At 45.9% G+C, this 26,157-nt stretch overlaps 1 protein-coding gene across 1 annotated transcript in view; it reads right to left on the bottom strand.

Moving 5' to 3' along the window:
• Tacr1 (tachykinin receptor 1) overlaps nt 1-26,157 on the bottom strand; it is a 175,861-nt gene that overhangs the window by 75,135 nt on the left and 74,569 nt on the right. The window contains exon 2 of the mRNA XM_028871374.2: nt 2,150-2,344. Coding sequence (XP_028727207.1) covers nt 2,150-2,344 — 195 coding nt within the window. The remainder of the gene's footprint in view (nt 1-2,149; nt 2,345-26,157) is intronic.

The raw sequence follows: 26,157 nt of genomic DNA, 5'->3' as shown, positions 1-26,157 counted from the left end.
CTGAGGGGCTCCCAGCTGGACCAGGCCCTCTGAATAGGTGAGACAGTTGATTGGCTTGATCAGTTTGGGAGGCATCTAGGCAGTGGGACCAAGTCCTGTGCTCAATGCATGAATTGGCTGTTTGAAACCAGGAACTTATGCAGGGACACTTGGCTTAGTCTGGGAGGAAGGGACTGGACCTCCCTGGACTGAGTCTACCAAGTTGATCACAGTCCTCGGGGGAGGACTTGTCCTGGAGGAGGTGGGAATGGAGGGTGGGCTGGGGGTAAGGGGAGGGCGTGGGAGGGGGGAGAATAGGGGAACCCATGGCTGATATGTAGAACTGAATGGTATTGTAAAATAAAAAATATATATCACAAAAAAAAAAAAATTTAAAAAAAAAAAAAAGATAAAAGAACTTGTGGGTATCTTGTGAGTAAGCTAGTAGGAAGTGCTTGGACTTTGAGAATATCATGAGAACCTAGGGCAGAGCCTGGTAGATGGGGATTTCTGAAGTATTTTGTTTTGTTTTACTTTTTAGTGGGAAATTTAAACTCTGAGGTATTTTCCTCCTTGTCTGGAGGAAACCTGGCTGGGTCATGTTCATGGGTCCTGTACAGGTGGTGGAGCCAAACTCTGTCCCTTTGAGACCTTGTTCATGCTTGTAGCTTTATCAGAAAGACTTATTTTATAATTTTATAGTGTCTGCTTATAGGCTGAGCATGCACCTATATGCTCGATGGGTTAGATCTCATTGTTGGCATCTGGAGGGCCATGTCTCAATCTCATGCATTGCTGCTTCCTGGCAAGCTGCGTTTCCATGCTGCACGTAACAGACGCACCGGGGTGACTATGCGACAGGCGTTGGAACCCTCAGATCTAAGTGGCATGGCGGATACCATGTTTCATCTTAGCATTTAGTGAATTTAAAGGCCACACAATTACACTGCTATCCTGTGAATTCGGTCCATAAGTCCTACCTGACATTTAATAGCTTACAACGTGAGATATGCATCATTTCATCTGATAGTCACAGTGCTTGTCTACAGGAAACCGTGTTTTGTTTTCTTCCATTTTAGGAAAGAGGAGATGCTGGGATCCTTGCCTGTGGTCACATGGCTGGTGGCAATTCATAATTAAAGACTCAGGCCTTCTGTCTCTAATATCAGTGTTGCCTTTTGATTGGAGTAACAAGCCCGACATTGGACGATTGCAGAGGGTTTTCCCGAAAGACCCACTTTATCCAGGTGCTCTCAGCCCCCAAAAGGGATGCTTATATAAATTTCACATCACCGTTCAGCTGGGCAGAACAAGGTAAAGAACAAGCCGTTTCAGTGATGCCTCCAGGGCAAGAAGCATTAGGGAAAATTACTGAAACATCTTGGAAAAGCCCGTCTGTGGCCCGCCCTCCTCCCACCAGACAAGCAGACCTGCTCGCATGTGCCCTGAAACCCCAGACACTAAAAAGCCTTCCATGGTTTCATCTGAGCGGAGACGTCTCATTTCTCACACTGTAAACTCCTGAAAGGATTTGGATTGATGCTTCCCTAGACGCAGCTTATGAGATAAAAGATTCAACGGCAGTGGCCTTGTTTGGAGAAGGAACAGAGGGCACAGGATGCGGGGCTGTGGTACACAGGAAAGGGGTGTGGCCTGTAACGCACTTGCTCTGGTACTGGCTACCACCTGAGCAATGACTGCTGAGCTTCATGAAGAAATTACAGTGTGAAACACACGCTGCAAAGGGATTGTATCAGAGGGGAGGGGAGCAGGCTGCTGCCGAGAGTGACTGGAGTAGAGACATCCCCACCTTCCAGGATGCTGTGCCCGGGACAGTGGCATCACAGAAACACAGATCCTGGCAGGGAAGCATCTTAGATAAAAGGCCCAAGAGAGGTGGTGGGGCACTGCTGTTCCAGGAACCTGCAATGGGAACTAGGTCTTAACATTCTTAATAGGACTTTCACAGCATTGGGGGAGTACCATCCCCTGACAGCCATGGGTGTATCAACGCTATCAGAGCCGTGGATGTGAGAAAGGTAGACAGTCACATGTGAAATCTTCGTTGATGAAAGAATACAGAAGAAGGAAGGAGTCAGGGCAAGGAAGGTTCTGCCTAGCACAGCACGGCTTCCGGGTAGGTACGCGAGACTGACACATCTCTACTCACGCTTTCTCATAAGTCCTGTAGGGATGCTCCGGCCACTCGATCATGCACACGACTCTGCTGGGCATAGTCTCCGTGGTAGAGTAGTAGCCCTGTGGAAAGGCCAGCAGGAGAGCCAGGACCCAGATGACAAAGATGACCACTTTGGTAGCGGTGGCCGACAGCCGGGGCTGCAGGGGGTGGATGATGGCCATGTATCTGCAGTGGAGAAGAAAGGACCATGTTCTGTCAGTATGTGTTTTTCCTGCTCATGAGGATTCCCGGAAGCCCATTGTTTTCCAGTTATTTGTGTCTGTGTATGTGTTGAGGCCAGAAGTCAACCTGCCAAGCCCCGGTGTCTTCATCAGAAGCTAGCTATGCTGTCTTTTGAGACAGTCTCTCACTCGACTGTGGGGCTCACCAGCTGGCCATCAAGCTCCGGGATCTTCCTGACCTTGCCTTCCTAATGCTGGGATCACAGTGTGTACCACACTTGTTAGCCTAGACCCAAGGGGATCAGAGGCAGGAAGATTATTGGAGCTTGCTGGCTTCCACCTTAGCCAAGATATGAGCTCTGGGTTCGGAGAGAGACACTGCCTCAGTGGAATAGGTGGAGAGTGATAGAGAAGGACACCCATGTAATATGTGTGTTTGCACGCGCGCGCGCACACACACACACACACACACACACACACACACACACAAACAGTAAACCCTTTAAAACTCAGGTCCCTCATACTTGCACAGGAAGTACTCACTGACTGAGATAGCTCTCCAGCAGCCCCTCCCAATGATTATTTTCTGAATTATTTTTTTATAGTCTATCCTTGAACTCTGACTTATGACATACAATACCAAAAGCCCCTAAGGAAAGTCAGATTTCAAAAAATTGATAACCCATCAGAAACGTTCTAAGAGATATTTTCATTATTGACATGCTTGGAGTACATACCCGATGGCCAAACACGTGTTGGGGGCTTACAAAGTGAGAAAAATGACATGCTGTGGTTACTTTCAACATCAGGGATTTTGTCCTTGATGCTCTAAAGATGGCACAGTGGGTAAGAGTGTTACTGACCTTCCAGGCGACCTGAGTTTGGTTCCCTGAACTCACACTGGGTGACTCAAAACTGTCCATCACTTCAGGGAATCTCATGCCCTCTTCTGGTCTCTCTGGGCAATTGCATTCATATGCACCTACACTCATACACATATACATGCATATACTTAATTAAATAAAAGTAAGTAGAAAAAAAAGGAATTTTGTTCCTACTTCTCTCCTGGTGCCAGAGGCTGAACCCAGGACCTCGTTCTTGCCAGGTAGGTGCTCTACCACCGAGCTACACCCCAACCTTCTCCTTTGTGCTGTTGGGATTCAGGGACAATCCTGATAGGAATACAGGTTTGGTCTGCAAAATTCTGCTATGGTGGCACCATGAGGTGACATGTTCTCATGACCCTACAGCCGTCTTAGCTTGTAGGAACATGTAAATGCTTGATGAATGATGAAAAAAGCCTGCTAACATTTCCAGGCGATGTCCTCCTTAAACAGAGTGTGATTGTAGCAGTGTTAAGAGTCCTTATGTAGCATTAGAAAAGCTTAGTAATGAGCTGGGGTGTACTAAGAGCTCAGCTGGTGATATGGCATCGGCTACCACCTGGGCGATTGGAGTACAATTTTGTGAGGAAACCCTAGACATAGTGTAAAACACAAACTTCAGAGGGATTTCACCGGGGACGGGGGGGGGGGGGGGGGGGGGACACGGGACGGGGGACGGGGGGGGGGAGCTGGGAAGGAAGGGATGTGGGGAGAGGGGAGAGTTCATAACTCTGGGCGCTCTCTTTTGAGAACTCCTGGGATGGAGACATGCCACCTGCCATCACATAGCTTAGCACACATGAGGCCCTGGGTTGGATTCACAGAACCACAAAAAACTGGGCACGGTGGTGCATGCTTGTAATATGAGCACACAGGAAGTAGAGGTAGTAGATCATAAGTTCAAGGTTGGCTGTGTGGCGGTGGCACACGCCTTTAATCCTAGCACTTGGGAGGCAGAGCCAGGCAGATCTCTGTGAGTTTGAGGCCAGCCTGGTCTACAGAGTGAGATCCAGGACAGGCACCAAAACTACACAGAGAAACCCTGTCTCGAAAAACCAAAATAAATAAATAAATAGGTTCAAGGTTATCCTAAACTACATATCAAGTTAAAGCTATTGTGGGCTACGTGAGACCTGGACACAAAACAAAACAGCCCCCCAGAACAACAGGGCGGGCAGGATGGTTCAGTGGGTAAAAGTGCGCACTGCTTAAGCTTGATGATCTGAGTTCAATACTCAGAACAAACAAAAAGCCAAGTGTGATGGCTTCCGTCTGTAATCCCAGCATTCCTCCCATGAGATGGGAGGCAGAGACTGAAGAATCGCTCAGGATCTCAAGGACGACCTGGCTCGGCATACTCAGTGTGGCAAAAGTGTGACCCTGCCTTAGCTGAGAGAGCGAGAGAGCCCACTCCTGAAAAGTGTTCTCTGACCTCCTCCACATGTGGGCCACACTGTGGAATGTACACACACACACACACACACACACACACACACACACACACACACTAAAACTGAACTGAAGCAGCCAGAAAACTCAAAGGTGAATCTAACATCAGTTCATACAGTCCGAGGAGACATGAATTTTTATGTTCAAGACAACAGTGACCCGGTCTGAAAAGCATGCAGTTCCTGGAAGAATTGTCACCACGCCTTCGAGCATCTAAGAGTCAGAGTAGGGCTAAGAACACATCCCTCATGAGGCAGACACTAGAGTCTGTAAGGTTTGGCTGGAAGAAGCCTCTTTGTGGGATGTAAGGGGTACAATGATTAACAGCTTTTTTTTTTTTTTTTTTTTTTTTTTTGAGACAGGGTTTCCCTGAGTAGCTTTGCGCCTTTCCTGGAACTCACTCTGTAGTCCAGGCTGGCCTCGAACTCACAGAAATCCACCTGCCTCTGCCTCCCCAGTGCTGGGATTAAAGGCGTGTGCCACCACCACCCGGCGATTAACAGCTTTTTTTTCAGTGGGTCTTGACCCCTTTCGGGGTTGAATAATTCTTTCTCAGGGGTCACCTAAGACCACTGGAAAAAATAGAGGTTTATATACTATTTATAACAGTAGCAAAATTACAGTGATGAAGTAATGAAATAATGTTATGGTTGGGGGTCACCACAACATGAGGAACTGTATTAAAGGGTTGTAGCATTAGGAAGGTTGAGAACCACTGGCATATAGGGTCAGCCATTCTTGGGCTCCCTCACACCTATGGTCTAGATTAAAAGATGTCCTCCTGATGAGACTGTCCCCATGTCAGGAGCTGTGGGCACAGTCTCCGAGATGCCACAGAGATCTGAGGGTCAGCAGTCATGACAATCTGCATTTCATATCATACAACAACCCAGCTTATCCCTTATAAAGGGATCTTCCATGTGTATTTTTCCTAAAAATGTTATGGATTTACTTCTTTAAAATATGCACTTTCCCCTCAGAGTGGGAATGGCATTTTACACAGCCTTCAGGGTCTAAACATTATCTGACAGGCAGGTATTTCTTGTTTCCATGGGACGGAAGGCCTGATGCAGACTTGAGCAATGCGCGAACATCTGCACAGCTGTCTGCTGGCTCCACACAGCTGTGTGTAATTGTTTTAGTGCATTGTTTGGTCTCCTAGGAACTCTGGGCAAGGACTGGAGCCAGGGTACTAGGAGAGCAATTTCTGTCAGTATAAGCCTCAACAGTTCTCACCAGGCACCTGCTGCATGCAGAGAGCAGCCCTCCCTCTGGAAGGCTATGAGCATTTCTCTCCAGAGGAGCAGGCACATCCATAAAAAAACTACAAATCACAACAGCAGATAAATGACCTCAAGTGGAAACTGGATCAATACCTCCACCCCATAAGGGATGCTGCAGAGGCAGTCAAGCCTCTGAATGGCAGATGGTCTTAAAGAGATGCTCACTGGATTTGAACTAAGCCTGCAGAGCATCCTTCTCCAAGAACACTGTGAAGTGCTTGGAGTCTTCTCCCTCTTTCTAGGTTGGGATTAGGTCTGACTTTCAGGAAGGTTGGTAGTTGGATTTGGACAGAGGTTTAAAACTTTGGCTTTCTCCGTGTTCAGTGCTGGGGTCTGGGTTTTTCTTTTCTGGGTTCTAAGAACAAGGACACTGACAATACTCTGTGTGAGGAGCCTGAATGTTGGGAAGATTGCTGTGGAAAAATGCTTTTATACAAATGGCGCCAAAATGTGGAACAAGAGTTTCCACCTAAAACCTAAAAAAAAAAAAAAAAAAAAAAAAAAAAAAAAAAAAAAAAAAAAAATATTCTAAAACGGAGCTAAAAACAGCTTCCTAGCTGTCTCTCTCAGGCCAGCTGCAGCCTGTGGGCTTGAGCTACTCTATGGTGGGTTCCTGTCTTGTGGGATTGACCTGCAGCATGGTGGGTTCCTGCCATGGTACACAGAGGTATCTCCAAGCCACACATTATGCTGCATGGTGGATTTAGCTTTTGCTGGTACAGACAACAAGAACAAGAACAACAACAACAACAAGAAGAACAACAACAAAAAGGTTTCTGGGCTACAAGCTGCTTTGATAGAAACGTGGACCCACTACCTCCCAGAGTCAGTGGAGAGCATGGCTCCCAGAGCAGGAGGTGAATTACCTCTGCTATGTTGGAAAGCTGAGGTGGGCAGAGTCAGCAGTCAAGGCTGCGGCTTTTGTCTTAGCCACACTGCATTTTAAAGCAATAGATTCACAACAAGACAGATTCAGATGGAATAAATCTCTAAACAGTTTACAATGTGTGTAAAAAAATCTACATAGGCTTGAAAGAGAGAGGAAAATGAATAATATAGAGAGTTATATAAAGAAATAGATAGTTTAAAAAATAAAGTCTTTAAAAAGACAGTAAAGGTAATATAAAAAATGAGCCACATAAAGATGGAAATCACACACAGAGTCTGAATTATATTGTCTTTGGGATTTTTAACTGCAAAGAGACATTTGATTGTAAAGGCTGCTCAGTTAAACCAATATGCATATTTTAAAGGCATCTCAGCTTCAAAATTTATGTCTAAGGATACATGGCTTTAGAAAGGCTCTGCTTTTGTTTTCACAGGAAGCCGGAGGCTATGGATTTGTTCCAGGTTAAGATACATCAGGTTTGCATAACCAAGACTCCCTAAAAGGTCTCCACTGACACCATGGCCCAGATGATCCAACATCCAGAACAGTTTCAAGGCAACTGGCTCAGACAATGCAGTGTCACAGACTCCTCCAGTCAGGACTTGACCATAATCCTTAATTTTCTCAGGATCCCCATTAGATTGCCAGCGCCTTCAACCAGAAGAAAGTAGTATGAGAAGCTCTGCCCAAATTCCCAAAATATTGTTCATGAATGTTTATTTTTATTTAAAGCAAGTTGATTATAAATGCAATCTCTTTCTAAAGAAGAAAAAGGGATAGTATACATATCATAGGATGAAAGGGTAGATTATTGAACCTACTTCTAAAGAGCAACTTGTTTAAAATGTTTTACATTGCTATAGATTTTAGTTTATTGATACAAAATTAAACTTAATTTTGTTATACTGTATATTTTTACTCTTGTTTAAGGTATTATGTTTATACAACTCACTTAAAATTGTATTGTATCATTAAGAAATACAGATTAATAGTTAATCATCTTTGATAATCAAACTTACAGTCATGTTAGTTAAAATTTCTGGGTATACATAGATAGATTTCAGTTAGGTAGGTAATCTTCAAACACATCAACCTACAGAATACGACATTTAAAATGTTTTGAAAACTTAGACTTTCCTGAACAATGAGACATGTCTGCTTCTGGAAGCACTAATTTACTTCAGAGAGGAAGATGGGCATCAAAGTCACTCCATATGAAGTTTATCTTCTTCTTGGCAAAAATAGCCATTTGGATAAGAAACTGTTCTTGCCTGGACTGCTTGATTGACTGGACATACAGGACCCATAGGAAAGTGACCACTGAACTTTGTAAGACAAGTTGGTCCTTCAGGTTCTTCCTTTGCAGAAGAAACTTCCAGACCTTCTACAGGACACAGAAAAAAGTAACTGAGAGACTCTAGGCCTGTTGGCTGAAAAATGGATGCCCCAACATTTCAGAACTTTTAATGACTGTCCAGGCAGGCAGATGTCTCTGTCATTTTAGATTTTTGGAAGTTGCTTACAATGCTCTTCCTGTTTACTTAGGTAATATTGTATCTTTCTGAGGACTTTGATGTAGTTGAAGACTAGATAGTTACAATTTTCCTTAGTTATGATAACGGATTAGTTAGATATGAAAGCTTAGACTCACAAATATAGGATAAATAGAATATTTTCTTTAATTTTCTCAAATATAGACTAGATATTGTAACTATAATTCTTGCTTAATAACTATTTTGCTATATATAATTTTACTATGTTAAAGTTAAAATTTTCCCTTTTAATTAAGCAGGAAAGGGGAAATGCTGTGAAATAATGCTTTTGTGCATTGGTTTAATAAAACACTGATTGGCCAATAGCCAGTCAGGAAGTATAGGTGGGATAAGCAGATAAGAAGAATTCTGGGAAGAGGAGGGCTGAATCAGGAGACGCCAGTCCACTGTCCAGGGAGCAGCATGTAATGGCACACAGGTAAAGCCATGGAAAAGGTGGCAACATATAGATTAACAGAAATGGCTTAGTTTAAGTGTAAGAGCTAGACCGTGGTAGGCCTGAGCTAATGGCTGAGCAGTTATAATTAATATAAGCTTCTGTGTGTTTACTTGGGTCTGAGCAGCTGCAGACTGGGTGGGACACAGGAAAACCTCAGCTACAGAAGATGCCTAAGGTCAGCCTTTCTATAAACAGTTAGATGTTATGCAAGGGCTGGGGATGTTGGTAAAGTGCTTGCCACATAAGTATGAGGACTTGAGAATGCGATCCTCAGAAGCCACATTAAGTGGGGGCCATGGTGGCACACACCTAAAATACCAGTGCTGTGATGTGGGGACAGGAGAGTCTTTGAGGCTGCACCACACAGTGAGATATCCTGCCTCAGAAAATAAGGTGGAAAGATCCTGAGGAATGACATCATGGTTGACCTCTGGCCTCTACATGCAAGTGCACACACATAAACACACATGCACCCCTAGCCAATACCCCAGGAATTCCTGCATCTTTCATCAAGATTTCCCTCCCCGATCCCAAAGCTGTTCTGGAAGCCATGAAGCTGTCACATCTCACCCAGCCCCATGCAGACTTCCTCCCTCACTGCAGCTGTGTGCTCCCGGGCTTTGAACTAGAGAGAGACCCACAGGGGAGCATGCAGTAATCACAACACCCTCTTTTCATAGGACCTCAAATGCAAGGTTTTAATTTGCTTCTAACCCAGAATAAATGTTCAAGCTTAAATAAATGAATCCCAATGCCCATCCCCAAACTGGTGATACACCACTTAGAATCAAATGTGACTGTGCTTTAGGGGCATTGCACCAGACTACTGGCGACATGTCTCCAAATGGGTGACAGGAAGCCATATTTTATCATTACTGCAAAAAATTGCTGTTTGGAAGCCCATTTCAGTGAACTCTGTGCCATTCTTTTAGACTAGGAGCCATTGTGATGACAAATGAATGGATTACATGTAGCAACCCCAAGTTAGCATCAAAGATTAGCTTTAAAAAATACATTTTTTTCATTTGTCCAAAATAGTTATAAATTTTTCTTGGTTTCTCCTTTTTTTCTTCCTTCTCTCTGTCTCTCTCCATCCCTCTGTCCTTTCCTCCCCTCTCCGGTGGCTTGTGTTGTATAACACACTTCTTTCTTATTTACTCAGCGGCTAGCCTCATTTGGATAACCCCAACACAGACAATGGACATTTTCCTCCCTATTTTGCATCCGCAGCCTGCATTCCATTAACATACAGTGCCTTTATCTGGATCCACCCTCAACAACTCTTTCTTATTTGATTATAAGATACCACCATGCAAGTGCTTCAAGCCCTAGGAAAATACACTTAATAAATATTTATTGACTGTTCCATGCTCACGGGACTCCAAGGCAGCCAACTAAATGTCTTTCTGATTTACACATTAATCACCAGACTGCCAGAGTCAGCGGTCCAGAGGCTACGTGGCGTGTGGATTATGTTCTCCACTTCAGGTCGCCTCTGCCTCACAGAAGCCTGTCTGTCAGCTCTCATTGAAGCTGTGTGTGACCTCCTAGCTGAAACGGGAGGTGCAGTTCCCTTTGATGATAGCACTTTCTAAAAAGAAGTCCCACGGAAACATCTTTTCAATCTGGGGGAGTGTGCTCTTGCACATCTTTGTCATGGACAGATAGAAGTGATCTTATTGTGAAAAAGAATCCATCCTCTCCCCAGAAGCTCTGTCCTCTTGACTTCTTCTTAGTCTGTCCTCACATCACTGGGCAGAGTGCCTTCCAAACCCCTCAATCTACAGTCTTTCCTCCCAACCCAGTATCAGATCCTCACTCTTTCCCAGCATGATCTAAACATCCTCTAAAGAACGCCATATGCCTAGGAATAGTGATGACTCAGAATATGCCTGTAGATAAAGAGTCAGCAAACTTCTGTAAAGGTCAAAGAGCAAATACAGCCTTCAGGGTCAGTCAGTTTCTTTCATAACTACTCAACCCTGTCTTTGTGTGTCAAAACAGCCATAGACAGGAAGGAAACTATTGGATATGACTGTGTGCCAGTAAAACTTTATTTACAGAAACAGATTGTGGGCTGGGTTGGGGCCTGGTAGGTTGTGGAAAGTGATGACTAAGAGGAGTTAGAACAACAGGTAAAGATGGCATCATCTTCAGAAACATTTTCCACCTCCAACAGGGCATGGCCAGTGCTGTGGATATTGCTCTGTATAAATAAACCGCTGATTGGCCAGTAGCCAGGCAGGAAGTATAGGCGGGACAAGCAGAGAAGAGAATTCTGGGAAGGGGAAGGCTGAGGCAGAGAGACACTGCCAGCTGCCGCCATGACAAGGAAGATGCAAGGTACTGGTAAGCCATGACCCACATGGCAAAGTACAGATTAATAGAAATGGGTTAATTTAAGATATAAGAACAGTTAACAAGAAGCCTAAGCCATTAGGCCAAACAGTTTAAATAATATAAGCATCTGTGTGTTTACTTTATAAGTGGGCTGTCGGACTGCCAGGGCTTGGTGGGACCCGGAGGAAAAACTCTCTAGCTACAGCCCAGAGTGAAGTCAGTACATGTTCAATCTGTCATCAGGGAGGAAGGTGATCATCGTCTGCCAGGTACTGGAATCTGGTTTCCCATCTAAACACAGAGGTCTCAGTTGAGGACACTTTTGATCTCAATCTCTTCCTGTCTGACTCCTGCTTCTGTCCACAGCCTGGACCCATCATCCTTGCTGTCATGGAAGGATTCAATGACTATCTTCAATGCTGCAGAGGCCACTGATCTCGTGCTGGCCACACCTTACTTATTTTCCTATTTGCCTGTCCATCTCCCCTCTCTGTGTTCCACAGAAGGGCTCCCTTAATGCTTGGGATCTAGTAAACATTCAGTGAAAAATTAACTGGATAAATAAGTATGCAAATTTCTTGGCATATAGAAGGTACCCCATAAATAGTTGCTGAATAAAATCATATCCAATACAGGCATGTATGTTACATCTCTATTATTCCCAGTCAGAACACTTGCAGGACTGTCACATGAGAATAATCATTGTTCAAAGTATTTTCTATTATATGGATAACAAGATCATCCTGTAGGAGTGACCTCACTGGTCCCTAGTCCTTAGACATTCCTATCCTTTGACTTTCACCCCTTCAGTAATTTTTTAAAAGTATTTGTTCACTTACTAACATGTGCACGGACAGTACACTGGAAGCCACTCAAGATTCGTCTTCTGCTGGGACATCTTCCAGGACGTTTCCTGAAAAAGGGTGTCCCATCTTTTTTCCTTCCTCCTTCCTTCCTTTGCAAAGGACACATCCCTTTTCACTAGAGGTCACTAATATTTCATCAGCTGAGAGTTCGAGCCAGGTTATCACTTTCATTACTGAACTCCAGACATCTAAATTAGAAAGTTTGCGTGACCAGAAATTCAGTTCTTTAGATAAATGCAGACTCTTGAAGCTGTAGCCAAAGAGGCCTTGTAATGGCCTAGAGAGGCAGTACAGATCACACACTGTGAAAATATTTCTAGAGCCTCTTGCAGAAAAAAAATATTTCTACTTATCCTGTGCCTGTTCTATAAAGCACCCGTTTCTTATTCCAGCGGTCCATCCATGACTTCCTTCAAAAGCTGTCAGCAGATAGGAGGGGCACCACCAACAAGGACAAAAGAAGTGGATGTGAGGTGATGGGACTGGGAATCTGTGACAGTTTGAGGTGAAATGAAGGACAGGATGCAGCCTGCTGTTGCTAGAGATATATGCCTTATGTGTGGTCCACGTGGGGCAAGGAAGATTCAGAACAGAGTCTCCAGTCCACTGGGGACTGCAGTGTCTGTTGTAGGGGAGCAAGGAGAGGAGGTGAACTGAGACTCCACAGGCTCGGGCCCTGTTCTAGAGCCTATTTCCTAAGCTTCTAGCATCTGTAGAAAGTCCTCCCATCCTTTAAACATGGGTGCTCAGGCCGTCTCTCTCTCAAACGAAAAATATTGTATGCCCTTCAAATGAGTGTCCCCTCACATTCCTGTTAGCCATGCTTCCCTGTTGCATCCTCACCTTCCATCCTACGGGAAGATAACTTAGGCTCCTGTTCCTATCAGTAGGCCGTCCCCATCCCCCGGAGACTGTGCAGACCTATCTCTTAATCTTCTGGGAGCCTTAGCTATTCAGTACAAGCTTGCCTGGTCACCCATTGGCCTTCCCCAGGCATGTCTTTCCGGCAGCTGTAAATCAGCAGCTCCTCTCGGAGCACACAGACTAATCTGCAAAGGACGGAGTATAAGGGGCTGGATGCCTGAGCTCTGGGTGTCCTTTCCTCAGGAACTCCTCAAAACGGTTTTGGAATGTGAGATACAAAGCTGGGTTAGATAAAAGGTTCTGGTTGGGAAAGCGTAAAAGGTGACCTCTCAGGTCATCAAGGTCCCTGAGACTAAAATCGGATGTGATTGATTGAGAAAACGCGGTGCAGTCCAAAACCAAACCAAAAATGTAGCCTGAGCCTCTGCCAGCAGCGGTGGCCCAGGCCCCAAGGGCGGTGGTGACAGCGGCTTCTGCAATGCACAGCAGAAACCTGCATCTTCTATGTGCGGGAGTCCCATTATCCTGTATAACTCATGTCACAATGGAGCTCATTGTCCTGCATAATAACTTAAAATTAGTAAAAATAAGACTAATAGGGGGCTGGGGAGATGACTTCCCTGAGCGCTTTCGCTGGATATGGCAGTGGTGTGCTGTGCGCATCTGCTGGGGAGGTGAAGATAGGCAGATTCCTAGAGATCATTGCCTAGCCAGCCTAGCTAGCCAAACCAGGAAGATCTCAGCTCAGAGAGACTCTGTCTGAAAAAATAAAGTGGAGAATGGTTGAGGGAGATACTCAGCATTGATCTCTGGCCCCCCATGTATATATACCCCTGCAGGCATACCAGCATAAGCATTTGTACACACATACACCACACACACTCAAACATATAAAGAACAAAACTCATACCTTATATGTGTATGAAAACATCAAAATGATGCATTATCTTGTGCACTAAAAGTTAATTGAAAATAGGATAAAAATAAATGCCATGCCTCAGGGTTGGCTTGAAGCTGAGACTGAGTGGTTTAGGTAGAATGGAAAGACCAGCCATGGCTTTGTTTTTAGACTTTTCTCTGTGTGCAAGAAGAAATGGAAAGAGGAGCCCATATTCACTGCTGTGGGAATGCATGAATACATTGTCCAGTCACTATGGAAACCACTGAGGAGCTTTGTCAAAAATTTACAAACTGAACTACTCTATAACCCAGCTAAACCACTTCTTGGTACATCCCCAAAAGATGCTAGGTCAGGGGTGTCCAAGCCTTTTGACACTGCTACATAATGTTGTTATCTCCAAGTGTACTGCGCAACATTCATAGCTGTGCTGGGGTGCAAGTGGCCCCACAGCTGCAAGTTGGACGTGCCTACTTAAGTCAACGTACCGCAGAGACCAGCACAGCCATGTCTGTGGCCGAACTGTTCACAGGAGCCAAGTTCCGGAATCAACCTGTACGTGCCACTAGATGAATGGAGAAATAAAATGTGCTAGATATACCCAATGGAAGTCTTTCCATTAGTAGAGAAGACATGAAATTATGTCATTTAATGGAAAAGGGATACTACCAGAGATCATCATTTTTAGTGAAATGAGTTAGATGCTGAAAGAGAAAGGTTACATATTTTCTTCCATTTGTGGGATCCTAAAGTTTTTGTGTGTGTACCTGTGGGGTATGTGTGTGTGTGTGTGTGTGTGTGTGTGTGTGTGTGTGTGTGTGTGTGTGTTTCATATGCTGCCTGTGTGTGCGTGCAATATGGAGTTCTAGCCCCTCTTCTGGAACCATTCTCTATTTTCTCCCACCTTATTATTATCTGAGACAAAATCTCTCTGAGTAGAGCTCACCATTTTGCATAGACCGCCTGACACGTGAGTCCCGGAGATCTGCCTGTCTCCACCACCGCTACCCTAGCACTGGGGTTACAGACATGTGCATCTTTTGTATGTGGTTGTTGGGGGATCTGAACTTTACCTACTGAGCTGTGTTCTCAGCACCTAATACTCTCATAGGCACACAAAACCACACACACACACACACACACACACACACACATGCACACGCACGCACATGCACACGCGCGCGCGCGCGCGCGCGCACACACACACACACACACACACACACACACACGCACACACACCAGGCAAGCAGAAGGGACACGAGGGAAGGGAGGAGACTAGGGGGTGGCAGAGGGAAAGGGTGGATAAGATCCAAGTATATGATGCACTTGAAAGAGTTTGCCTCTATGAAGCCAACACCAATGAACACCAAGACACACACTGAAAAAAGAGCAACGAGGAGAGTCACAAATGGCCTCTCGTCAAACAGCCTGCTGGTCCACTGCATCTCTGATGACTGCTTTTTTACCTTGGGGACTCACACTTGAGTCAGAGATCGGACCCTGGGGGTGCTGGTATGTTCCACACAGAAACTGCTGCCTGGGTCACATCCCTCCAGCCCACAGGGAGACAGCACTTGGATGTACTTTGCTTCTTGGTGGCACTTACACTTTGGGACTCAGAAATGGAGATGAATAGGAGGGTTGAGGCAGGTCTAAGAGGCTCTGTGTGCAGAGAACCCCAAGGGCCACTTCAGCTCCACAGGCAGGACGAGCAAAGGCAGAACTCTGGATTCTATTTCCTTGGTATTTTAATTGCTATTTGGGGAAGAGGACTTCTTGATTTAGTGGAAACATGGTAATGGAGGAAAGATCACATCTAGGGCACCCCTCAGCTGTTAGCACTGTGCTTTGGGGCTCCTATGACTATCAGAGTATTGAACTGCCCTGAGTCCCCAGGCCCCAGTGGAGCAGGGTCAGTGAGAAGTCTGGGAAATGATCAGTATGGTGAGCATGCTGGATGAGAAGTCACCCTGCTGTGGAGTGTATTATTAATTTGGGTACCCTCTCGCAGTTTTGTGCTTTATTATTTAGTTATTAACAATCAACTGACTCATAGTACTTTCTTGTTAAAACAAAGTGGTTTTTTTAAAACAATGTTTTAAGTAAACAAAAGCTCATGTTTAATGAAAAGCAAATACTGGATTTCTGCTTTTTGTCAAAGTTTTTGATGAACGTGTAAGAGACACAAAACAGTGAGACCTTTTGCTTCCAAGGAGCCAAAATGCTGCTACAGGAAGTGTACGAGCCAAGGTATGAGTGGCTGGAGAGATGGCTCAGTGGCTAAGAGCACTGACTGCTCTTCTGGAGGTCCTGGGTTCGACTCCCCCCCCCCCAAAAAAAAAGCCAAGGTATGTGAATCTGCTAAAGGAGTAGATTGACACCAAAAAGCTGATAGATGGGGAGGGTGTAAGGGGTGCAGCGGAGGCCAGAAGCCAACCTCAGATGCCCTTCTGCAGGGGTTCCCCGCCTTGTCTTGGGGGACAAGATCCCTTGTGGCTCGTGGATTCTGCCTGGGATCTGGCCAGTGAGTATCTGGCATCCACTCATCTCCACCTCCTCCTTTCGGGGGATTCCAAACTTCAGCCAGCACACCCGGCCTTTTCTGTGGGTCCCGGGGATTGAACTGGGGTCCTTAGGCTCATACAACCAGCACTTCTCTGGCTGAGCCATCTTCTCAGCCATGCAGGCAGCCCTGGCAGCCCAAGCCTGTGAATCCAGCACTCAGAAAGTGGAAGCAGGAGAATCACAGGGGAGGGCGGCTACACACGGGGGGTCTTGTTGGCTTGTTGAGGGTGCTTGTTCCCAAAGACACTGAGAGAGTGTTCTTATGCGGGACGGAGTGTTTGCCGGCCTACCTGAGAAGCACAAGGTTTCACTTAGAAGAAGTAATTAATTTCAGTCATTTTCAATTTCACGTCTCTTGTTGCATGTACAAAAGGTCAGGTCAGAGCTATTAATCCATTGGCTCAGATAGCAGAAGAACTTGCCAGATAGCTAAATGATTCTAATTTTGTATTAGAGTCATCAGATTTTTCAGATAGAAAACCAGCTCATTTCAATGATGCTTCAATTCTCTTTTAATCTGATTAATTCTTGGATTCAAAGTTTTTGGAAGGTGAAACAGCTGGTGTTGTGCATGCCACAGATTCAGACTTAAGAAATGAAGATAAAGTGATTTGTTTTTCTGCTGATGAATACACTGTGTTAAAAATATTGTTTTTACTAAATTAAGAAATCTTGGAACATAAATAAACTTTGATGTCACTAGATGGTACATATAATTTACAACTGTGTCAAGACAAGCTGATGTTTTGCCAATTGAAATAGAGGCTATAGCGTTGAAATTGACAAAGAATGTGTTGGCATTTAGGGTAACTGAACTAATTTATTTTTGTAATATGTTTTATTTGATGAACACAAACTTCTGACTCAGTTAACACTTCAAATGTGTTTGAGCCTTGGACAACCTCCTGTGAATTAATTCAAGTCATGAAATTGATTGTGAGTGCATGTTCTTTAAAATTAGCTGAAGATCCTTAATTAAAATGTTTTTAACGGAGAATCCTAAAATACTGAATTCTGAAAGTTTTGGTAAATGATGTCTTTTTTCCAAAGACTTATTTTTATTTTATATGTGTGTCTCTGAGTATGTGTATGTGTACCACATACACTGGGTGCTTGTAGAGGCCAGAAGAGGGCAGCAGGTGCCCCTGCTTGTGGTAATCGAGAGCAGCCTCCAATTGGGAGCTGAACCTAGGTCCTCTGCATGAGTACTAGTAAGGCTCTTAATCACTGAGCCATCTCTCCAGCCCCACAAATTATGATTTTTGAATGCAAACATGGCAAAGTGTATTCAAATGTCTCCCTACAAAGCCTGTGTGGTATGCATAATTTAGTTTTAAATCCTCAGAACTATTTTGACTATCAAGAAGAATTTTTCAATGGATCTCTGTGTTTCAATAATTTATGCTCTGTATCAGCATAGAGTGCTGGAATTTGAAAATTACTTAGTTATGCAATATTTAAATTTGAAAAGTATTCAAAAAAGAATATGGAGATGCCTTCTCTGCTAAGACAATTTAGTTTTATACGCTCAGTTTTATCTCTTGAATTTAAGAAACATTTAAAAACAATTATTTTATACATGTGAGCATTTGCCAGCCAGAATGTTTGTGCACCATGTGCATTCAGTGCCTGTGGAGGCCAGAAGAGTGCCCAGGAACCCCTGAAACTGGAGTTATAGATGGTTGTAGCCCCCACATAGATGTTAGGAACCAAGCCCTGGTCCTTTGAAAGAGCAGCCAGTGTATTAACTGCTGAGCCATCTCTTTAGCCACAGGAGATGTCTTGTGTTATACTTTTTGTTGTCTGTTCTGCATTTGGATAATTTTGGGATTAACCTTCCTGTCTTCAGGATGTAGTAATTGACTTGTCTACTGAGCTTCTACATTTTAGCTATTGCTGTTTCCTTTTTACAATTTTGATTTGCCTTACATTTTTGATTTTGCTTACCATCCTTGGCCTGTACTCCTATGTGAGAACCCTCTTTCCGCTACAGACTCTCAGGAGAGGTGATTGACTTGAGCACTAAGATTAGAGATGGGACGTCTTCTCTGCCGTCATTGAACAGGTAAGTCAATGGCTTTCCAACTTTTATCTGCTATAGGTAGAGTCATCAAGCTCCTGCCTTTAAGAGACTGGATCTTATCCCTTCCCAGTCTAGGTCTAGGCTTTGCCTTTTGTCTTAACACTTTAATACAAGGTCATGATCAAGGTCAAACACTCAGGATAACAAATCCACATTCTTGCTCTAATCCAAGCCACAGAGTGCATTCCCTCAGCTCTCTACCTAAGCATTCTTTACTTTCTTCCAGAGAAACGAAGGCATAGGAGGTGATATTTTGTGGTGTCTATCTGAGCATTTCTAGTTAACTTCAAGAGCACCCATCAAGACACCTAGTGCACCACCTTTTCAGGGAGAAGTGCTGTTGTCTTTTCAACTTTCTTTTTGTTGTCTAGTAAAATGTCAACTAATAGATTCAAGATGAAAGGAAAAATCCCTCCTGCACACCAGTCTTTGGACTCTCAGCACACATGGTAAATGCTGGTCTTACTCTTACCTGCTTTCTTCCTGTTGACTTATTTATCAACCACCAACCCTGAGGAAGGCTGACGTCAGAATCTCATTTGCCAGATGAGGTAACTGAGCCTCAGGTAAAGTCAAGTCGTCTACCAAGTGGTGCTGGGGCAGCTGGCTGCAGAGCCCTGCTTTAATCAGGAATGGTCCAGAACTCCCATTCACACTGCCAATCGTGGCACAACCTTCTTTTCTTTGCTCACAGGCATCAGTACTTTTCCCTGGACTGATTTTTCCATTGATTCTTTCAGTGAGTCTTACTTAATTAACCCCTCCTGTGTGTCAGAGCAGAGCTCAGGATGCCTCTGTAGGGTTAGCTGTTTCTTACACACACACACACACACACACACACGCACACACACACACACACACACACACACACACACACCACATACATGCACATGCACACACAGAAACACATATGATGATGGCCACATGAGGTTCTATCTGCTATGGAGAGTTACCATGTGAGGAACAGCAGCCAGCATAGACAGGCCACGTGGGTGTCCACACGGCAGTCAGTGGAGCATCTCAGTGGACATGACACATGAATTTGATCTGGGAAGGTGATTAAGGTAGATGTGTATGGAAAGCAGCATGTGACATACTCTTGGTGCATGTGAGTGAGGGGGCACACATAAATGTGGGTGCAACCCATGTGTGTGAGTATGGATGTGAAGGCCAGAGGGCATCCTTGGGTATGGTGTCTTAGGAGCTGTCCAGTTTTGTTTTATTTGTGTCAGTCAGTCTTTCAGTAGCCTGGAGCTTACCAAGTAGGCCTGGCTGCCTTACCAGGGAGCTCCAGGGACCTGCCTGAGTCCACTTCCCCAGCACTGGGATTACAAGCCTTTGCCATCACGTCTGTTTTTTTCTTTTTCTTTTTTTACATTTAAAAAATTTAATTAATTAACTCATGTTACATCCCTACCCCAGCTTCCCTTCCCTCCTCTTCTTCCATCCCCTCCCACAGTCTCCCCCAGACTCCCCGCCCCAATCTAATCCTCCTGTTTCTGTTCAGAAAGGGGATGGCCTCCCATGGATATCAACAAAGCATGGCATATCAAGTTTTGGTATGACTAAGCACCTCTCCTTGTATTTAGGCTGGGCAAGGTGACCCACTATGAGGAGTAGGGTCCCAAGAGCTAGCCCCTGCTTCCATTGTTAGGAGTCCCACAAATAGACCAAGCTACACAACTGTCACATATATGTAGAGGCTTAGGTTGGTCTCATGTGGGCTCCCTGGTTGTTGGTTCCATGTCTGTCTTTTTAACTGTGGGCTCTGAGGTTCAAATTCAGTCTACTTTCACTTCCCAGAAGTTTACAAACCTCAAGTTGTCTGATATCAGAAGGCTGCCTGTGACGGCTGTCACCCACCCACACAATGGGCACACTCCGAGTAAATGTGTCTCTCTTCCCCCATATTCCTTCCCTGAAATTCCCTCCCCTCCTCCTATGGCCCAGGAATCAGAGACGACACCTTGACTACATGCAGCCTGGCCCTCTTCCTCTGGGGTCTATAAGAAGGACCCTAGAACCTGCTTTGGGAGCCTGAACTCTCATCAGGGTCCCTGCCGCGCTGTCTGTCTGTCTGTAAGTCCATAGTGCTAATAACTCTTAATAAACTTTTTATCCAAAATGTCTCTCTTGAGTTCCATCACTGGTTGATGCCTTTCAAATATCGCATCCTCTGAAGCTCTATGGCAGCCGACCAGAGACAAGACAGAGCCTCAGTAGCTACCAGAAGATTGATGTAGCTGCCCTTGTCTTCCGTCAAGCAGGAGCAGCCGTAGGCAGAGGAGCTGGCATCTGACTTGGTTTCTTGCTAATGTCAGAGGGAAAAACAAGGAGGCAGTGTTGATGAGGGAGGGCAAGGTCTGATGGCCCACAGGGAACACTAATTTTCAGAGGCTAGGAGAGGTGCTGGATTAAGGAGTGAATACACAGAGTGTCAAGAAAAAAAAAAGAAAAGAAAAGAAAAGAAAAGAAACGTTTTCTAGGAAGTAAACATTCCGTAGCTCTCTGTTTACTGACCACCTGTGCTCACTGGTGAGGGAAGGGCTTTCCTGGTCTGGGGCCTCAGGCCGTGAATGCCCTCGGCCTGAATAAAGCTCTGAATTCCCTCTTCCAGTGTGGCTCCCAACACAGGACATGGTCTTTGCCTCTCCTCATTGCCCGTCTCCTTGCCTTTCCAAAAACCACTTCATCTCTCTTAAAGTGGTGCCTCTGAATCGCCGTTAGTTTTTCCTCCGGAAATGAGGGTTGACGGTATTTACTGGGCAGAGTGAGTTAACGCTCTTCAAGCTAATGGACATGTCAGGTGCACTGTGCACACTGGGTGTGCTCACGTTGCCTTTGCATCTGTGTGCTTGTCTAGCCAGCAGGCACATAACTGCTTCTCAGAGCCTTGGTGCCCAGCTGAAGCCCAGGGTACCCAGGACACCAGACGCTTGAACCGCGGTGCGACTGGCTGGATCCTGGGCCAGACGCCCGAAGACGCAAAATGCCGAGGAGACAGTGGCGTCAGCTTAATAGCTCCTGTCAAGGATGGAAGTACTCAATTAGAGTCTAATTGAGTATTTCGTGGGGAAAAAATAAATTAAAGCCATGTTACTCATCCCCTACAGTCCAGTGAGACAATTCAACAAAATAATTGCTGAAACCTGGTATCGGAGCTGAGCAAGGGGTCCCAGTGTCTGGCCAGCTGTACACTGGAATGAGGACCTGGCTTCCATATGGAGCAAGAGTCTGGTCCCCCCTCTACTCTGCATCCTCCCCTCTCCACTCAGGGTCCTTTTCATGCTCTTTGAAGATGATATTTCTGCCAGAGGTTAGGAGAAGTTCCAGAGACAAGGTTATGAGGCAAGGAACCAGTGAGATGTCAGAGACTGAAATGCTTAGGGTGGAGCGTTACCATCACAGAGGAAATCGCCTTCCCAAGGGAGAAGGAAGCCGGAGGAAGGCAGGGGCTCGTGTTCCAGGAGCCTTGAGGACAGAGGCCCAGGCACGCGACCTGGCAGGGCACAGCCCGGGCCCCTAAGATTCACACAGTCATCTTTGGACCTCCCTGCCCTGTTCCTCTGATGCCCCCTCTGGAGACACGGGTCTTACCTCCCATGGCTTGGTATTTATTGCTCTGTGTGTCCCCATCAGCCATAAGCCAGGACAAGCTGACTCTGGCCCTTGCAGTGGGGCCAGACAGACAACTCATGGACCAGTTTCCAGGGTCGGAAGGAACTCCGCAGCGCGCTCGTTTTCCTACCCGCACAGATGTGGGCTCTTGGCCAATCGCCTCATTTCTGCATTCTCATTTCCTTACTGGGGAGGAGTTCCCGTGAGAGCTTCCTTGCTACAGGAAGAGGGCAGGGCGGGGGGCAGAGCTGGAGAAACTTCTCTCTGTTCCTGAAAGGCCTATCTCCACCCTGCTCCACCTTACGGCACCTCTCAGCCTCCGTCCTCTGCAGTCTGCTTGTTTCCATCATAAGCGTTCAGGTGCCTAAGCAGCACGTTACCTTCCCGCCTCTGTCAGTTTTATAGTCACCGTGACAAAGTGCCTGCCGTAACCTAAAGGAAGAATGACCCGTTTTTTGCTCATGGGTTCAGGGGGTTCAGTCTACAGTCTTTGCTCTGTCGGCTCTGGGCCAACAAAGAAGAAGAACATGGTGGTGGTGTGAGCATATGGCAGAGGCTGCTCGCTCCATGGCGCATAGGAAGCAGAGGAAGAGGAGGACCAGGGACCAGGTACAGTCTGAGAAGGCAACAGTCTCAAATAGCCTAGCGATCGACTCTCTCCATCTAGGCCCTACCTTCCGCCAATGCTGCGTCTGTGTTAGTCATTTTTTTCCCTGTTTCTGTGTCAAAACACTTGCCAAAGGCAACTTTAGCAAGGCTTTGTTTGTGTTGGCTTGCCGAGTGAAGGGAAGGAGCGTGAGGCAGGAGCACGGGGCACCTTGGTAGTCCTTCGTCCTCCGTAGAGAAGCAGAGAGATGAGCATTGATGGCCAACCCGCTCTCTCATTTTTATTAGATTTCTCAACCCCACTTATGGCCAGCCTGCTCTCTCATTTTTATCAGATTTCTCAACCCAGCACAAGGGGTGGTGCTGTCCATATTCACAGTGACTCTTCACTGCTTAATCAAAACTTCCTGGAGACACAGTTACAGACACACCTAGAGGTCTGTGTAGTAGTTTGGAGGAGCGATGTCCCTCATAGGCTCATGCACTTGAATGCCTGGCCCCCAGTTTGTGGTGCTGTTCGGGGGAGGTTATAGAACCTTCAGAGATGGGTAGAAGGCCTTGCTGGAGGAAGTACGTCATTGGGGACATATTTGAGAGTTCATAACCTCACTCCACTTCCAGTTCACTTTCTCTGCTTCCTATTTGTGCCTGAAGATGTGATCTCTCTGCTTCCTGATCCAGCCGCCTGCTGCTGCTACGCTTTCCACTCCGTCATGGACTCTCTGAAACCATACACGAAAATAAGCTGTGTCCCTTTGGGTGATGGTGCTTTTTCACAGCAGTAGGAAGGCTGCACAATAAGGCACACAGTCCGTCTCCACGGCGAGTCAAAACCTCATCAAGTTGATCCTGGATATCAACCACCACGGAGTCTAACCATAGCACTCTGGTGTTGGCGATTATCAACAGCGGGGGCCCATCTTTGCCTTGTGAGGCATCATTATGAGCCACACCAGACACCAGGCTCAGGAAAGATGGACAGGAAGACAATCTGTGCTGAGCAGAGAGTTTAAAAGAGAGCTGAAGGTGGACTGAGGCAGAGCCAAAGGCCCGGTGGGCTCCCAGGATGTTTGTGCTGCTTAGACCGCCTGACCTCTGGGCCTCAGAGGAAGATATTCTAACCACTGGCTTATGAGTTTCCTCAGCCTGGGCTTCAAGGAGAAGATGCTGGGTCAGTGGCTAACACACTAGGAACAACTTGGCCCAGGGATTAGGTTCATGTGTCCATGGTGCTGGATGTTGATGGCACCCTGGACTTTAGTGGCTAGGTAGGTTGCTAGCATGGGAAGGTGGATTTAGTGTTGTTTAATCCAGCTCCTTCATGGGACCAGGAGAAAAAAAAGCCCTGAGGTCCAATGAGGTGCATGAATACTGAAGGGTGACACCAAGCTATGCTTGAAGTCAGGCATGGTTCCAGAATTTTGTACTAGAAAGGCCAAGGGGAAAATTGTGTTGAAAGCATGAGAGAGGATTGTCTTGAAGCTGTGTTTGCATGTGTGTGTGTGTGTGTGTGTGCGCGCGCGTGCGCGCACGCATGTATGTAGAGGCTAGTGAGGAAAACCTTAGGTGTCATTTTTCAGGCACCATCCACTCTGTTTTGTTGAGACAGGATTTCTCACTAGCTCACGAAGTAGACTGGGCTGGCCACCCAGTGAATCCTAGGGATCTGCCTGTTGGCTTTCCCAGGGTTGGGATTACAGGTACGTCCCACCACCCAGCTTAGACAATGTGGGTTCTGGAGATCAAACTCAGGTCTTGTGCTTGCAAGGCAAACCCTCTCCCACATTTTCCCATGAGTCATGGGAAGAGTGAAGCCCTGATGAACCCTCACCACCATGAGTTCTCACTCTAGACCAGGCAGTCCAGTCCTACCTCTGCCAGGGTCCCATGGAGACAGATAGGAGAGCAAAGACAGGCCCAGTCATGCCTGCTCACGGCACAGAGATGTTGGGCCCTCTGTCTCTGCCCAGTTTAGACAGCCGGGAAAGCAATTTCTACCAATGAGCGCGCACTTGTTAACACCAACCTCTGTTACCACAAAGGACACATGGAAGGCCAACGACTCGGTAGAACAGGGCTTTATGTGTGATGGTAACTGCATAAAGAAAAGAGACTAATTTCTGCTGGTTTCAAAATGCACTCCGAAGGGTTTGTGAAAAGGCTTTCTCCCATTGTGTTTTGAAGGGCTCTGACCTCCCAAGGCCCTCTTTTCTGTGCCTTGGTGACAGGTGTCATCAACAGATTAAAGACATTTGTTTGAACAGCTTCAGCGGCTTGGTATCTGTTTCACGGCTGCCCAGCTGGCTGAGCAGCCTCTCCTAAGTTTTCTCTTTCTTTTTCTTTTTCCTCTTCAGACTGTTTGCTCAGAGTGGTTTTGAGTTCCCTGGGTGACAGGGATGGCCATGGACCACTTCAGACGCTACTGTCTTAAAAGGGTCGGGATGGCTCCTGTTCCAAGCTGCTCCTATAGTCTCAGGGTGGATATGTGACTACCTGGGGCGTCCTACAGAAAAACAAGTGGGGTCGTTTGATTCAATAGAGTCAATGTGGCTTCTTCAATAGGAAAAGGCCAATGGACAGCAGAGTTTTTACAATATCAAGCAACACATTGTAGTGGGTATGCATTCTACCTATGGCCTTGAGGTACCAGCCCCTAGGGCATGGCCTCTTGGCTAGCTTAAGACCTGGAGAGCATGTATGTGGGTCCTTTCCCTCTTGAACCCTTGGATGGTGGGGACCCAATCAGGTGGCATGAGGCAGCGTGGACCCAAATACCCACTATAATACATGGAAAATTTCTCTATCCTTGAGTCCCTGCCCCATTGCTTCCCTCCATCTTGTGTGTGTGTGTGTGTGTGTGTGTGTAAGCCAGAGGTCACCCTTCACTGTACTTTTGGAGACACCATTCACCTTGTTTTTTGAGAGAGTTTCTCACTGGCCTGGAACTCTAGATTCATTGACCAGCAATGCCCAGGGATTCACCTATCTCCACCTCCCTGCTGCGGGATTACAAGCACATACCACAATGCCTAGTTGTTAACTTGAATTCTGGGGATCTTAACCAGGTCTTTATTCTTCTGTGGTAGGTACCACACTCCCTGAGCCATGTCCCCTGTCCTGATATCTGCCTTTGTAATATGGAGTCAGGGGTTAAACCCAGGCTCCCAACCTTGCAAGGAAGGCACTTTACTGACTAGGTCATCACCCCAGCACCTCCTCCATCTTTTAAAGGGTCCATATGAATGGAAGGGTTGGAATGACGTGGAATAAGAAATGGGGTACAGGCCTGGAAGGGGTGGAGGCATCTAGTAAAAACCTCTGAAATACTAATGACCTGAGTTTTACCTTCACAAGCCTGCCTCCGCTGTCTGGTCTTACTCATGTTCAACTGTTCACTTTTTCGGTATCCAGTGGTCTGTGACCATCTATAGCCATTCTGAGGAATCACTGTTTGTCTGGAGGCTGTTTTTATACAGACAT

This window comes from Peromyscus leucopus, chromosome 3 (assembly GCF_004664715.2).
Source record: "Peromyscus leucopus breed LL Stock chromosome 3, UCI_PerLeu_2.1, whole genome shotgun sequence".
Lineage (NCBI taxonomy): Eukaryota > Metazoa > Chordata > Mammalia > Rodentia > Cricetidae > Peromyscus > Peromyscus leucopus.
The sequence above is the reverse complement of the archived record's forward strand: the minus strand, read 5'-3'. Positions and strand labels throughout refer to the sequence as shown.